This window comes from Pelophylax lessonae (genome assembly GCF_965119305.1).
Source record: "Pelophylax lessonae genome assembly, chromosome: 2".
NCBI classification, from domain to species: domain Eukaryota; kingdom Metazoa; phylum Chordata; class Amphibia; order Anura; family Ranidae; genus Pelophylax; species Pelophylax lessonae.
The window spans coordinates 108,152,108-108,168,573 of NC_138769.1; the positions used below are offsets into that span (position 1 = coordinate 108,152,108).

The following is a 16,466-nucleotide window of genomic DNA, read 5'->3' on the forward strand; positions in this document are numbered from 1 at the left end:
ATTTTGCAAAGAAATGTGGTAAAAAATTAAAACTTCAAAAACTTACCATGCCTCTTACTAAATACCTTGGACTGTCTACTTTCCAAAAAGGGGTAATTTGGGGGGGAGGGTATTTGTACTGTCCTGGCTTGTTATTGTCTCAAGAAATGAGATAGGCAGGCAGTACATCAGGTGTGGTCAATTTTCAATGATTGGCACCGTAGCTTGTAGACTCTATAAACTTCACAAAGACCAAGTAATATATATGGATTTGGGTTAATTTTACCAAAGATATGTAGCAATATAACTTTTGGCCAAAATTTATGAAGAAAAATTACTAATATGGAAAATTTTATAACCGAAACGAAGAAAAATGCATTTTTTTTACAAAATGTTTGATTTTCTTTTTTTATTTGTAGCCCAAAAAATTAAAAAACCCAGTGGTGATTAAATACCACCAAAAACAAAAGCTCTATTTGTGTGAAAAAAAAGGAAAACAAATTCATATGGGTACAGCAGTGCATTACTGAGTAATTTTCAGTGTAGGAGCGCTAAAGGCTGAAAACTGGCCTGGTTAGGAAGGGGTATAAGTGCCCAGTAGGCATGTGGCAAAGCCCCTTTCCCACTTGTGCAACTTGTCCTGCAAATTGAGACTGTAAAGTCACATGACAAGTTGTACCCAATGATTTCCAATGAGTACCATTCATATCTGTGCGACTTCAAGTCGCAACAACTTCAAAGTATTGCCTGCACTACTTTGATCCGACTTTGATGCAACTTGAGGTTCATAGATCTCAAGATTACACAGGCATGGCTTCAATGCACAACTTTCAGGTCGCACAAGTGTGAAAGGGGCCTAAGCAGCTTGCTAAGAAAGACAATAAAGTTGCTCTGGGCCAGGAAACAGCTTGTTTGTACTCAAGAAGTTCTGTTCAATATTTTTAAAGCTAACATTTAGCCAATTAATGGAATACATGTACTTATATAGTGCTGTCAATTTACCTAGTCCTTTACATATTATATATATATATATATATATATATATATATATATATATATATATATATATATATAGTACATTCCCTGCTCTCAAGGAGCTTACAATTTAAGGTTCCTAACTCACAGTCATGCAGACACATAGTAGGGCCAATTTAGACAGGAACCAATTAACCTACCAGCATGTCTTTGGAGTGTGAAGGAAACTGGAGTACCCGGAGGAAACCCACGCAGGCAAAGGGAGAACATGCAAACTCCCTGCAGACAGTGCCGTGGATGAGATTTTAACTGACGACCTTAATGCTTCTAGGCAGAAGTGCTATCTACTTAGCCACTCTACTGCCCACATAAAAAAAATCCCTCACATCCACTACCAGTAATGAAGTATGTTCTGTGTTGTGCAGGCCCTGGATTCTGGATAAATCTTCACTGCAAGGATGCCTGTCCTCTTCCTGGCTCTGAATTTCCAGGACTGCAATGATTTGGATGCCTTGGACCTTCAAGCATAATAGCAATACAGATGGTTCAACAGTGACACACTCCCTCTTCTATTAAGACATGCTCTTTCATTGATTAAACTGCCTGTAACAAGACCTGGGAAAGGGGGAGAGTCTGATAAGTCTGATAAGTCACAGGATTCTCTACCCAAATTTTAGATCATTACAAGCAGTGTAATAAATAAAATATTTTTTCTCAATAACGGGAAGAGGGGATGTGTTAAATTTAAAGCAGACCTTCACCCATAAAATAACATTTTCTTTCCTTGTTCCTCCTCCCCTCCCCTCCTTCTTACACGGGTGGATAATCGGACCCAGTTATTAAAAAAGGTTCCTTGTGCTGCACCGCGACACTTTCTCTTTCCTCACCTAGGCGAAAATTACGTCAGACTCCCACTGTCTCCCAGGATGTGTGTTGTGCACATCCCAGTGTTTTGCTGATGGGCTTATGCGTGCCTCAAGATTCCATTCAAACGTTGTAGATCTTCAAAAGGTCCTATTCCAAAACCCAGCAGTATGTGTGCACATACGCAATGGTACCCCCCCATACTTGTGTCCGTAAGTCTCTGCCAGATCTGAGTCACATCTTCGCATATGCAGATCCATCTGACCTGCATTTGACCTGTATTGAAGCTAATCTTTTATTCCATGGTCATAAACAGAATTTTTAATGTAATATAGATGATTTGTATAGGGCCAAGAGTTTGCTCAGCGCTTCACGAAATAAAGGGAGACAGTACAGTTACAATACATCTCTTCTACCCGGGAGACCTTATAATTTAAAGGAAGGGCCAAGTGATACATAAGGTGCTAACTGTGTGTTGATGAACTGATGGAGAAAGTAAAACTCCAGTTTCTAAGTACAGGTGGGATAGACTTTTCTGAAGAGATTCGTTTTCAGGTATTGAATAAAGGTGTAAAAAGTAGGAGTTACCGGGACAGATTAGGGCAGGGAATTCCAGAGGAAAGGAGAGGCTCTGGAGAAGTCCTGGAGGTGAGCAATGGGGAAGGTGATTAGGGAGTTAGAGAGCAGGTGGTCTTGGGGGGAAAGGGTGAGGACATTCTGGGTGATATTTTAGATTGTAAGCTCTAACGAGCAAGGCCCTCTGGTTCCACCTGAATTGAATTGTATTGTAAATGTACTGTCGCCCTCACGTTGTAAAGCGCTGCGCGAACTGTTGGCACTATATAACTCCTGTATAAAAATAACAATATTTTTCATTGGAATATAAAAAAAGGATACAGATACAACAATCCCACGCAGAGGATATCAACAGTAGACTTAAGACAAAACAGAACGTATAACTACACATATAGGATGTGTTTTTTTTTTTTTTTTTAATAATAAACTGTCGATCAACAGAGACCCTCTGGCCAAGGTCAGGGGTCAACACAGGGTGCCTGAACCTTAAGGCACAGGGGCTGGAGTGTGGAACAGTCAGCATGAATATATGGAAACAAAGCTTAAACTAATCATTTATTGAGATAGAAAAATAATATAAAATAAATAAAACAGGGGGGGGGGTTAGGGGAAGAGAAATTAAAAGGAAAACGATGGAAGGAGAGAAGAGAAAGAGACAGGAGGAGAAGAAAGCTCCCCCAGGCTTGGAGATGGGTGGGATCAATTAAACAGGCCCAGGCTGGTCGGGTGCAGAGTAGGGAGAAAATTTGGAAATTTGGTGTGAGAGTCATGAAGGACACTACTCATCTTCTCATTGATCATGAGAGTTCTCATGATGCTCCCTACCTCCACAAAGGAGACAGCTGTTTTTTCTCAGATCCTGGCTTTTGCGCGTTTAGCGACAATAAATTGATAGCTGGCCAGTTTCTTTTGGTAGGTGAAAAGACCCAGAATCGGGCAGTGGAGCAGTGCTAGCTTCACGTCTTTGGGAATAGCTACATGGAAAAAGGTAAACAATAGTCCAAAGACCCTACACCAAAATCCCACCAGGCGGGTGCAGGACCACCAGATATGAAGTTCGTCCCCTCGTTGGCCACATTCTCGGAAACATTGTAGGATGGGTTCCATTTGGCGATGTGGGTTGGGACTAGACATATGCCGGTTTTCGGTAATTCGATATATCGCGGTATTGCATAGCCACGGTATTGTTATTGTGGCATTTTTAAAATACCGAGTTTCTCTGTCAAGTCTGCCTGACTTGTGAATTGATACATTTCAGTGAGCTGGATGACTCATTCACTCACACAGCTAATGCCTTTCAGCATTAAGTCTCCCAGTAACTATAAACAAAAATGATTACATTTGTATCTTTTCCTTCCCTCTGCCAGGGAGAAAGGAAGTTTAACCTCTTAAAGACTGGATCTTTTTTGACACTTGTTGTTTGCAAGTTAAAATCAGTTTTTTTTGCTAGAAAAGTACTTAGAACCCCCAAACATTTTATATATTTTTTTAGCAGAGACCCTACAGAATAAAATGGCGATTGTTGTAATATTTTATGTCACACTGTATTTGCGCAGCAGTCTTTCAAACGCAATGATTAGACTTTAATGAATAATAAAAAAAAAAAAAACGTAACAGTAAAGTTATCCCAATTTTTTTTTTTTTTGTTACACAGAGAATCGTGAGAGAATCGTGATCTTTATTCCAAGCTAAAAAATCGTGATTCTCATTTTGGCCAGAATCGTGCAGCTCTAATAAATATATATATATATATATATATATATATATATATATATATATATATATATATACACACACACACACACGCATAGCAGCCCACATTACATTATTATATAGCCATCAAGCAGTGTCTACAAAAAATGCAGAAAGCTTGCCAGAGCAGGAACTGCAGGTTAGTCGCATGGTGCAAAAGCAGGATGGATTTCAAGGCCACTGAATTTTAAAAAAATGCTGCATGCACCTTTTTTCTGCGGAAAATGAGGGCATAGCAGCCCGTTCAAATCAACGGGCTGCTATGCCTGTGCAAATGTGGGCCGCCAACCCGCATACATGTGAACCACCAACCCGCATACATGTGAACCACCAACCCGCATACATGTGAACCAGGCCTAAAGCAATAGTAAAGTCATTTATAAACAACACCTCCTTCAGGTTTAACCACTTCTTGACCACAAGGATTTGCCCTCTTAATGACCAGGCCATCGGATCGGAGCCGAGCGCCAGGACCAGTTATCACCAGTTAGGCCAGACACTGCTTGATGACCTATTTTAGGCCTGGTTCACAGAGTCTGTACTGACTGACTATATAATAATGTGCATAAGTGAACCAAAGCCCCTAAATTCAGCAATGAAATTGAAGTGAGGTGGAAATTTAATAATTTAAATTTAATAATAGAATACCGTGATAATACCGTATACCGTGGCAAAACCTTAATCAATTAATCGCAGCATGAAAATCTGATACCGTCACAAGCCTAGTTGGGACCCAATACTAGCGGAGGAGCACCTAATAGACAGCCTCCAGAGTGATCATATTAAAGTAGCACTTAGCAATGCTGGACCAGGCTCTATTCCAATCCGCCAAATCAATGGTGGACAGATCCCGTTCCCATTTAGATACATATGATAGTACGGTTGGGGTACTGTATAATAATAATATTTTGAGAAAAGATTGGTGATGTAGCATAGTGCAGAGTTGTGTATTATTGTTGTTATTACTTTGTTTTTCAGTCATTGGTTATGCAAAAGTCAATAGAGGGATCGTCAGAGAGGGGTGATGGACATTGAATGGTTGGGAAGGGGGTAAGCCCTAAATATTGGTCCTTGTACTAAGATGTTTAAACATATTTTTATAAAGTCCAGTGTTTGTATCATTACAAGTATTAGTTTTGTGATAAAAGTCTTTTTCCATTTTACTTTGGTCTGGTAATTTCACATTATTTTTAAAATGTTTATCCATCCCTGCCACTGTTTTATTTTTGGTATTTTAGGAGATTATCTACAGAGGACAATGTTCTTCTTGTTAGTCTTCAGTTTTACAGAAACTACCATATAAGGTTACATTTGTCTTTTTTCAGAGGTAACACTATGGTTTTACAGACTGCAGCCTTTAGAGTTATTTGTTAATAAATGCTGGCACACAATAAGCGTATTCTATGCCCTTGTATAAAACTGCGGTGACATCATTGGGTAGAAGTTGGCTCAGACTTAATAACAAAACCTATTCTTTTACAATAACACGTTTTATAGAGAGCTAAACTATGGTAAAAGGTAGTTTAATGGACAGATTTCTTTATTGCATAAGTCATTATTTTATGTACATAATTTGAAGAGGTTCTTAATGCAAATATAAAATCGCTTTGCTAGCACCCATAGGATTTCCAGTTCAAAACGGCTTCACCCAGAATTCTTTAATGCATTACGAGGTGACAGTTGTATGAGGTTTGGCCTCATCTGGTAACCAGTTGTGCTGGTGGACTAGTTGGTCAGAAGGTCACACTCTATGAACCCGCATGTGGCCTTTTGAACATCTTTTGCACCAGATCTACCTTACAGACCAGGCTGTCTCATGGAAGTTTGTTCTACTGGCAGATTAAAAGGCCATGGCACTGCAGTACTTAAAGTAAAAGTAAAGGCAAAACATTTTTTTTTTAGTTTTGGACAGAGCGGAGACAAATTAGAATGCCTGTTATTATTGCTACCCCTGCCACGCTTCAGAGATTTGCCCTCTTTTTTTGTCCTATTTACGATACCATTGAAAGTGAAAGTAAAAGTAAAAGACAATGCCAAATTTTGGGTTGTCCCCAGAACAGTAATACAGCGGACATCATCTAATGGGGACACTAGTTCTGATGACCTGGGGTGCCCCAATGGATTCCCCCAACTTGCAGGGATTTCCTCTTAATTCCTGTTTGGCTAAGGGAAAAAGAGGGAAGGGAAATCTCCTCCAAAAGGGACAGAGATGGCAAAAAAATACTTGGGTTATAACCCTCCCTTACTCTAAACAAAATACCTTTGCTAATAATAATAAGAAAAACATTTCCCTATAGTACAGGACATAACTGAAGCAGATACATCAGGAATACCACCGTCATCCTGTTCCTGCATTAAGCGTGAATGGATCCCAACCTTCCAGTCTATACTCTTCCAGCTCCTAATAGGTAACAGCAAAAGTCGGGGACATGTCTGGGCTAAGGAGTTCTCGTTCAGTACTACATTTAAGCAACACTTTAGCCATATGCATGAATACAATATGTTTTTTCTGGGATCTTAAAATGTAGGAATAAATGAAAAACAAAAATGAAATACTGGCACAGTTCCCCATATTGTATCCCTTTAAAGGCTTTGCAAGTACAGAAGAATACCTGTTGATCTGCCAGAAATGTCCTGTTGTGGGCAACATCATACATGATTTTTTTAGACCTAGCAGTGTCAACAGGGCTGCTGATAAGGCAGTACAGTCAGCCCCCCAGTACTGGGCCCGGGCCCCATCAGTGCAAGATGTGGACCTGGGCCCCTGCTGAGCAGGAGGGCCAGCTGTACTGCCTTATTGCAGACACTGATCACTTTCTGCCAACCCCTGCAGTGATGCCAGCTTCTCCTCCTTTCTCTCTCTGGCTTCATTGCAGGGGGATTGGCTCTAGTATATGCGCTACTTCCCTCTTCTGTCCAGGCCCCCCTGTGAGCAAGGTGTTAGATTGGTTCTCATTGCTTGACAGGTCTTCAGTTGCTTGATGGTAGATGGTAGAGCTGTCTACTTTAGGAGCAGTCTCTTTTTCTCTGATATCAAGAGTGTTGTCAGAGACCATCTGACCAATTAAGCAGTGGAGGAGTGGCCATGAGATGTCACTGGGCTTTAAAAAAAAAAAACAGTTTTATACTAATATTAATATCTTCCAATATGTACAGGTTACATTCTGGAAACTGGTAGATTATTGTTCAGCATTGAATTTCACGTCCAGGGATACTAAACACAGGGTCTTTCTGATAGGCCTGCCACCCAGGAGGTGGGAGTCAGCTATCTCATCTTCTGTATACTATAGCTTAGTCATGTATGACCTTGATTTGTTCAGTACGATATTCCCAATTCAAATATATACTTATTATTGTGTCTTGATCATGTTTGATTTAATGAATTGTGTATAGAATCTTTGAAATAGTGAGGCAAAGGTCTCTGAAAAGTTGCTTCTAGCCCTGAATGGCTTTTATGATACTCCACAGAAACTGCTCTCCTAAAACTAACAAACGGCCAAAATCAATGGACACTATTCTGTACTCCTACTCCTGGACCTTTCTGCTGCCTTTGATATGGTTGACCAACCCCTCCTCCTCAAAAAGAGTCCACTCCTTTGGTCTTCGTACTCTTCACTGGTTCTCTTCCTACTTATCCAACAGTACCTTTAGCGTTACTTATAATTCTACTTCCTCCTCTCCTCTTCCTTTCTCTGTTGGGGTCCCCCAAGGTTCTGTTCTTGGACCTCTACTATTTTCAATTTACACCTCCTCTCTGGGTCAGCTGATACCATCCAATACCATCTTTATGCTGACGATACCCAAATCTATTTATCCACCCCTCAGCTCACTCCCTCAGTCTCCTCACGTATCACTAATTTACTAGCAGATATATCAGTCTGGATGTCACACCACTTCCTCAAACTCAATCTATCCAAAACCGAACTTATAATTTTTCCTCCACCACATGCCCCTTCCCCTGATCTCTCTGTCAAGATCGATGGCACAACTATCAGCCCATCCCCACATGCCAAGGTCCTAGGTGTAGTCTTGGACTCTGAACTCTTCTTCAAGCCCCACAACCAATCACTGTCCAAATCTTGCCGCCTCAACCTCCATAACATCTCCAAAATACACCCCTTTCTAACCAATGACACAACAAAGCTCCTAGTTCACTCAGTGGTCATCTCGCGCCTTGACTACTGCAATTCCCTCCTCATTGGCTTACCTCTACATAGGCTATCCTCCCTTCAATCCATCATGAATGCTGCGGCCAGACTCATCCACCTTACCAATCGCTCAGTGTTTGCTACTCCTCTCTGTCAATCCCTCCACTGGCTTCCGCTCACCCAACAAATTAATATCAAAATACTAACATCTTAGAAAGCCATCCACAATTTAGCCCCCAGCTCCATCACTAGCCTAGTCTCAAAATACCAACCTAATCGCGCTCTTTGTTCCTTTCAAAACCTCCTGCTCTGTATAGCTCCCTCCTCACCTCCTCCCATGCTCGCCTCCAGGACTTTTCCAGAGCCTCTCCAATCCTATGGAACTCCTTACCCCAATCTGTCCGATTATCTCCTACTCTATTAGCTTTTAGACGATCCCTGAAAACCCTCCTCTTCAGAGAAGCCTATCCTACCCACACCTAACAACCATACTTACATTTTCTCCATCAACTCATCCCCCGCAGTTATTACCTTCTGTTTACTTAATCCTCCCTTCTAAATTGTAAGCCCTAATGAGCAGGGCCCTCTAATTCCTCCTGTATTGAATTGTATTATAACTGTATTGTCTTCCCTCATATTGTAAAGCGCTGTGCAAACTGTTGGCGCTATACAAATCCTGTATAATAATAATAATAATAATAATAATAATAGATACCCATTAGTCCTGGGTAGGCTTTTTATGGCACGCTGTGTATTCCTAATGGGTTTACCAGGCCTACAAACCATGGGTGACCGAACTGGAGGATTTTTGTGACTGTTATATGATGGGTCAAAGGGGAGTGATAATCTTTGAATTTTTATGATTTGCAGAAATTAACAGACGTCCTGCCAGAAACTCAGTTAGATTATTTCAGCTCTGGTAAAGGCCTGTGTACTGGTGTCTGCTGTCCCTAAATTGAGATTACAGGTTCTATGCAATGAGACTAAGCTAAAAGGCTATGGAGGTGCACTCCTAGCTGCTGCAATGTGTACTGTTCCACAAAACCGTCATGGCTGACCTATGATTCCTGAACAACATGGCCACCAGACACGGCTTTTCATGTGCCCAGTACGAGATATCATTACACGTGGTAAGTCAGTATTGCCTACAGGCATAACTGGTGACTAGAGATTTGCCATCTGCATGACTTCTTGGGTATAACTTCGAGCTCAGATCTTCTTTATAAAGGTACTTTGAGATACATATAAGACAGATGTCTTCAGGATACTTTAGCCGCAATATAAATCCCATTTTTTCTAGAATAACCCAACATGACCATCACTATTCTTGTGTGAACTGGGTAGACATGAGTTCATTGTGAAGACATGCTTCCACATCATCTTGCAGGAGTGGATTGTTTTGATCTCAGCTTTAACAAACTACTTTAAGGACATGTTGGTCTGTGGTTAGCTGTTAATTCATATACAAAATATCCTTCTATAAATGCTCTATTGTTAGATTCTAGCCAGCTCTTGGGGGAGAAAATCAAATGAATAGCAGAGTCTGTGAGGTGAACGATGGATTTTTTTTAATGACATCATATATTTGATTACACTGTTTCAGATGAGGTAATGAGAATCAAAAAAGAAATTTCTATCTCGCAGGGAGTTTAGAATTTAAATAAGCACAAACTGTGGCCAAAATAGAAACAGGCATGTCAAATATGATATTCATTATGCCGTCACCAAATGATCACGTTTTGACAAAGCGCCAAACCCACCATGAATCTGTTTTTGCCTCTTAGTATGATGATGTGTACTTTTATTGAGTCATTACATGCAGAACAAATTATTTCAGTCTATATATTCAAAATGTTCTTTCCATGTTTGGGACCTATCAGCGGTTTTAGAAACACTCTGATGTGACTGGTACATCGCATTGAAGTCAAGTGTTGGATAACACCCTAAGAGCAAGGTAGACAATACACTTATAACATTACACCTGTCATATACATTCTCCAACCTTTACTTTCACTGGCAGTAGAAACACAAGTTCCCTGACTATTTTATAGAGTCAAAAGTGAACCAGTGTTTCATTTTATTTCACAAGTGAAGCCTGGTGAAACATCATCCCTTGGATTTTTTTTTATCACTTTAAGAAAATTGGTCACCTTTCACATGCCTGGCCGTGACAGTGTTCCTACAAAGGACTCCCTACCGACCCCTTATTCTTACATTACCAGCATTTCATTGTGTCTCCTTCCTCCTCTGCAGCTAGGTACAATACCTTGCATTTCCTGGTATGCAGGAGCATGTAACCTACTCCCCCGTGACAGAATTCAGGTCAAGCAGACAAGCCCAAGCACTTTCAAATGACCAGGGGAGTGACGTTACTGCTTCCCTCAGGCCAACACCAATCAATTCAGTGCTGGCTGCAGAGGAGTGGCATACTGGTACTGGTAAGGTGAGCATTGCAAGGGAGTCAGGGTCTCTAGGGAAGGGAGCACTGGCAAGATAAAAGAGTCTTTATATATTTCAGTAACAAGATTCTTGTCATAGTTCCTGCATACCTCAGTGGATTAGGGGGTTCACAGACACCTTTGAATGTTTCACTTCTTTTGCATCCTCCAAAATAATAAAAAAACAATTAAACAAACAAATTAAAAGTCCAAGAGAGGAAGAGTAGTATGAGGGAGTGTAGTAGTAGAATAGAGGGGGAGAGTAGTGTCCCCTCTTAATGACCAGGGCATATATATATAAAGACCTGGGATCTCAAGTGTCTGAAATCTTTCCACCAAAGCCTTCCGCGATCTAGAAGAAACATGCAACCTATGTCTCTGGCATCTACCAAAAACATATGTTTTGGATTTAAAGGAATAATTTGACTCGCAATATGAACCAACTGTATTCTGTACTCTTATTACCTACAGCAGGGATTCCCAAACTACGGCCCTCCAGTTGTTCAGGAACTACAATTCCCATCATGCTTAGTCATATATGTGAATGTCAGAGTTTTACAATGCTTCATGAGATGTGTAGTTCTACAACAGCTGCAGGACCGTAGTTTGGGAATCCCTGGCCTACAGTATTGGTTTTCAAACCGGTCTGTAAACCCAGTTGTTAAATCCAGGGTCGGTTTGCTATACTTTACAAAATAATGGGGGTGATTTAATATAACTGGAGTGTGTAAAATCGGGTGCAGCTCTGCATAAAAACCAATAAGCTTCTAGGTTTTTTTGTCAAAGCTTAATTGAACAAGCTGAAGTTAGAAACTGGCTACCATTCACAACTGCACCAGATTTTGCACTCTTCAGTTTTAGTAAATCAACCCAAATATCTCCTAAACTTGGGAGAGCAAAGGGAGAGTTCTTCAAGGAACCCAAGGTGCATTGCACTTGGGTCTCTGAGAAATCAACGTCCAAAGGGTTCTCTATCTGCGCATTGTTCTCCCAGGAAATCCTCCCTGTGGTTTTTCCCATTCCAACCAGAACCACTACCATTGTGCTTAATGAGGCCCAGTAGCCACAGGGCCTCATTAGGTACACCAGCACAGTCTGAGGGTGTTCTTGTTCAATATAGGCCAAGTTTTTGCTTTAAAGCAGGTCTCAGCAAACATCAAAAACACACAGATGACATAAATATGAGAGCTGTTTTCCTGCCAAAAAAAAATGGATTTTTGCACATTTGGTCCAGAGATTTACACTGTCATCACACAGCACAGTCAGTAAGAAGCACCACTTCCTCTGACACAGTGGTGTCATCTCTATCCTGAGCCTGCTGACTGAGGCAGCAGCAGACCAATGCAGTCATTTTCTCTGCTATTCTACTCTTTTCTCATATCATATTCTTTGTCAGCACTTTCACACACAGAATACCTTGTAGGCTCCTAAAACTTTCCCTCTCTTTCCCAGTTTAAGTGATGCTATATTGGAGGTTTTAGAAGACTGATATCAAGTCAAATTCCTATGCTTACACTAGTTGCTAATGATTGATCGTTACATAGCTGCACTCATTTTTTACTTTTAGATCTCCTGGGAGTTCAGACGTAAGCAGAATTCCAATTTTGCATATTTTTCCATAATTATATTGGTCCATCTTGGACAGTTTTCTGTGAATGGTGCCTGTTTTGAGCAAGTGCCCAGTTCACCAAGCAGTAAGGAAGCTGCTCAGCATGGCACCCAGAAGCTAGTGGCAATCACTGTAGTAGCAGGTCTACTTCAGTGATTTTCAGCTTCCACTGGGATTGGCCAGGAATGACACATGCCTACTTACATTGGTCCAAGATGGACCAATGTAATTATACAAAAAACATGCATACCTGGAATTTGGCTTTAAAGGGTAACTCCACTTTCATGGGAAAAAATAGCAAATAAAAAAATAATATTAATATATCATATACATTTCATATTGAAATTGAATATTATTAAAAATGTCCTTTCCTTTTCAATCTGCAGCTCTGAAAATGCAATACAATTAGCTACCTGGAGGTGTTCTGTACACAAAATGTCTACAGAACGCCCCCCAGAAACATAATTTCCTGCTTGTGTGATTGCACACTAATTTTCCCAGAAGTCTACACTATGATACAATTCAGATTTTTGCAACATTCACTTACAAGCCTACCACATAGGAATGACCGAGAAGTCCTTCTTTTTGAAGAAGCATATTTGCAATACAACCTCCTACAAATGTATAGCACAAATAGAAGATCGCCAAGGCTAAAAAACTTGGCAAGGGTGTCAGCTCATATAGCTCACACAGATGGTTAGGATGTTCTCAACTAAGGAAAATCTGTGCTGACATAATGCTTCACATCACTACTTCCTAGGTCACTAACCCTGAACATATAAGCAAATGAATTCATACTTTGTTCCAACTTCACTGGCTGAATACTTGGTCTAGATCAGTGACTCAAAAAGTACTGAATCAGAAGATCAGTCTTGACAGCCAAATAACCTGAACTTTCACAAGAAAGTCAATAATGGCCGCCTCCATATTTCACTCAGCAGGTTTCCTCTGAACATTAATAAAACAATCCAAAAACTGAAAAAAAACGGCAAACAGAAAATCTCTATGCAAGATCTCTATTTAACCACTTGCCGACCGCCGCACGCCGATCTACGTCGGCGGTCAGCCCCTCACAGGCAAAGTGACATAGAGCTACGTCACTAGCTTGTGAGGGTCTAGGGAGCGAGCGCGCGCCGCCGGAGGCGCGCTCCCGCGTGGTCACGGACCCCCCCGCGCGTGTGACCGGCGGACCCGATGTCCGCCGGCCACTCTGCGATCGGCGGGGGAGAGGGAGAAAGGCAGGCAGCTTGTGTAAACAAGCTGCCTGTCATTCTCCCCTCTGTATGAGAGCTGATCATATGGATCTACTATGTAGATCCGTTGATCACTCTGCATACAGCTGCAGCCACAGCCAATCACAGTTAGAATCACACCCCTAGGGACACACACAGCCCCTCCCTCTCAAATAAAGTTAACCCCTTCACTACCAGTGTATTTTTACAGTAACAGTGCATATATATAGCACTGATTACTGTAGAAATGTCACTGGTAACCCCAAAAGTGTCAAAAATGTCAGTCAAGGGTCCGATCTGTCCGCCGCAATGTCGCAGTACCGCAAAAAAAAAATCGCAGATCGCCGCCATTACGCGTTAAAAAAAAAAAACAACAAAAATGACAAAAATCTTTCCCTTAGTCAGTAAACGCAATAACTTTTGCGCAAACCAATCAAAATACCCTTTTTGCGATTTTTTTTACCAAACATATGTAGCATAAAACAAATTGGCCGAAAATGTTAAAAAATTTTGATTTTTACATTTTTTTGGGGGGGGAATTTCATATAAAAAAAAGGGAAAAATATTGCTATTTTTGCAAAATTGACGCTCTTTTTTTGTTTATAGCGCGTGATCAAAAAATCGCACAGGTGATCAAATACCGCCAAAAGAAAGCTCTATTTGTGGGAAAAAAAGGACGCCAAATTAGTTTAGGTACAGCGTCGCACGACCGCGCAATTGTCCGTTAAAGTCACGCAGTGCCGAATCGCAAAATAACCCCAGGTCGTTTAGCAGCCAAATCCTCCGGGGCTTAAGTGGTTAAGGGTCATGTCATAATAAAGATTAGAATGCTGTACATTTCAAACTGTGAGCTTCATGGGCAGGTATTGAATAGTCATTAGTCCTGCCTTGTGCAGTATTTAAAAATTTACAGGAACACCATATATCATAGAAGGGACAGAGAGATTTTGCTGTAATTTAGAGCAATAAATACTCAAAGTTCACAACAAGAGAACTGAAGTCATCAGCAGCTCAGTTACCTTTTCCCAGCAGTGGTTCCGCAGCCTTTCAGTAAAGGCAAACACTCTGGGAGAGGGAGGTTAACTGCTGACAGGATGATTTAGATGACCTTAGGGCTACTGATGTGATGGTTGAGAATGCATTGCTCCATGATGTCTTCAGATACAAAGGTCAGTAAAGGATTGTGTTAAAGTAAAAGTTCAGGCAAAACCTAACAGTAAACCTGCTCTCTGCCACATTCCCAACCTAAGTAATCCAACCCTGTAAAGCAAAAATTGCTATACTTACCCATTTTGCAGCTGATCCGGTCCAGTCCCAGCATCAGCTGTCAGCAGCCGCTTCAGTGGGGAGGTGGGTACAGGAGAGGCAGCTGACAACGGACGCCCCATAGTAACTCTATGGGTGACGTCACTTCCGAGCCATTTCACAGCCGTTGCCAGTCCTCTCCTGCACACAGCTTCCACCGCTGGAGCCTGGACCGGATCTGCCTGCAAAATAGGTAATTACAGCAATTTTTGCTTTACAGGGTTAGATAGATTAGGTTTAGAATGTGACAGAGAACAGATTTAGCGTTAGTTAGTTTTTGCCTAGAATTACACTTTAAAGCTCAGTCTCAACTTGGTAAGAATTTATGAATACTTGAATGTCCATGGCTTGGCCATAGGTTCACTTATAATTTGCAAAGTTTGTTTTCCTGTATAGAGGGCTGTGATTCCGTGTGTGTGAGGTGTACATTTAGTTTAACAATGAATGCAAAAAAATGATTAATGTTAGTAAAACTCATAAAAGCTTTCCTTGTGTTTTGGCAGTATTCCAAAAATGCGTTCTGAAAGTATAAGTACCGAGTGTCCAGCCAAGAGGATGACCTGCAAACAAGCAGACAACTACCAGCACATTGGCACAGGAAGCAATGAGGAGTCAGACACCATTAAGCGGAACAGGGGGAAGAAACACAGGGACTATGTTGCTGAAACTGGCACTATCTTAAGAGGCCACAAATCGGATCAGAAACAAAAGACCTCTAACAGAAAAGCAGATGATCTTTCTCGGGATGACCTTCTGTTCCTGCTTAGCGTGCTGGAGGGAGAGCTGCAAGTCAGTTGTTTTTCATGCTTCACGCAATAAGCAGACCATATATTTGGATTATACATATGGGTCTCTCTTGCCAACATAGGCTGTTATTATAAATCACATGTGAAAGCACTGTCATTATTACATGCTAATGGTATGCATATCCTCACTCTATCACAGACAACAGGACAATATTAGGTTCGGTTTAAATGTTAGTCTGCCCTGTGGGAAGTGATGTTCAGATTTGTTTTACTGCACAGTATGACAGTCATTTCACATTGAATTTCTTTCATCAGCTGCCAGATATATACAGACGTTCTTTATATTCTGTTTAGAATACACGTATCTAACGCATTACTGTGAAAATCTATATTTTTTCACAATTCTGCCAAAAACACATTTGTTATATGTTTTAAAAAAATGTTCACAATTATATTGAATTACTTTCCTCTCTCCTTATTCAATATTTTTTACTCTGATGTCACTCACTGACATCAACTTTTTTAAATGCCTCTGTCTGCCATGGGTGATCTGTCAACATATAAGGAGCCTACGGTGATTTACAAAATGGCTACTGGGATTCTCATGATTGTAGCTGTCAGTCATAAATAAAATAGAAAATTACATATCAAATTTAATCCAAGGATAGAAGCAAAGTATGCATTTTTTTTACCTGTGGCCAGGCTATGGAGAATCAAGTATTTACATTATGTATATACTCTGCACTGTATGTGGGCAAAATCTTAAACATAAATCAGCACACCTCTCATGTGAATTGTTACTTTATGTCTATATATAAATTATGCAAGTACTAAAAAATGTC

General features: G+C 40.7%; 1 protein-coding gene and 1 long non-coding RNA gene across 2 annotated transcripts in view; one reads left to right on the forward strand and one right to left on the reverse strand.

Moving 5' to 3' along the window:
• The window catches only part of FILIP1L (filamin A interacting protein 1 like), a 496,325-nt gene that overhangs the window by 224,543 nt on the left and 255,316 nt on the right, over positions 1-16,466 (forward strand). The window contains exon 2 of the mRNA XM_082245486.1: positions 15,382-15,667. Within this exon, the coding sequence (XP_082101612.1) occupies positions 15,392-15,667 (276 nt within the window). The 5' untranslated portion in view covers positions 15,382-15,391. The remainder of the gene's footprint in view (positions 1-15,381; positions 15,668-16,466) is intronic.
• The window catches only part of LOC309546016, a 410,500-nt gene that overhangs the window by 123,565 nt on the left and 270,469 nt on the right, over positions 1-16,466 (reverse strand). The window lies entirely within an intron of this gene.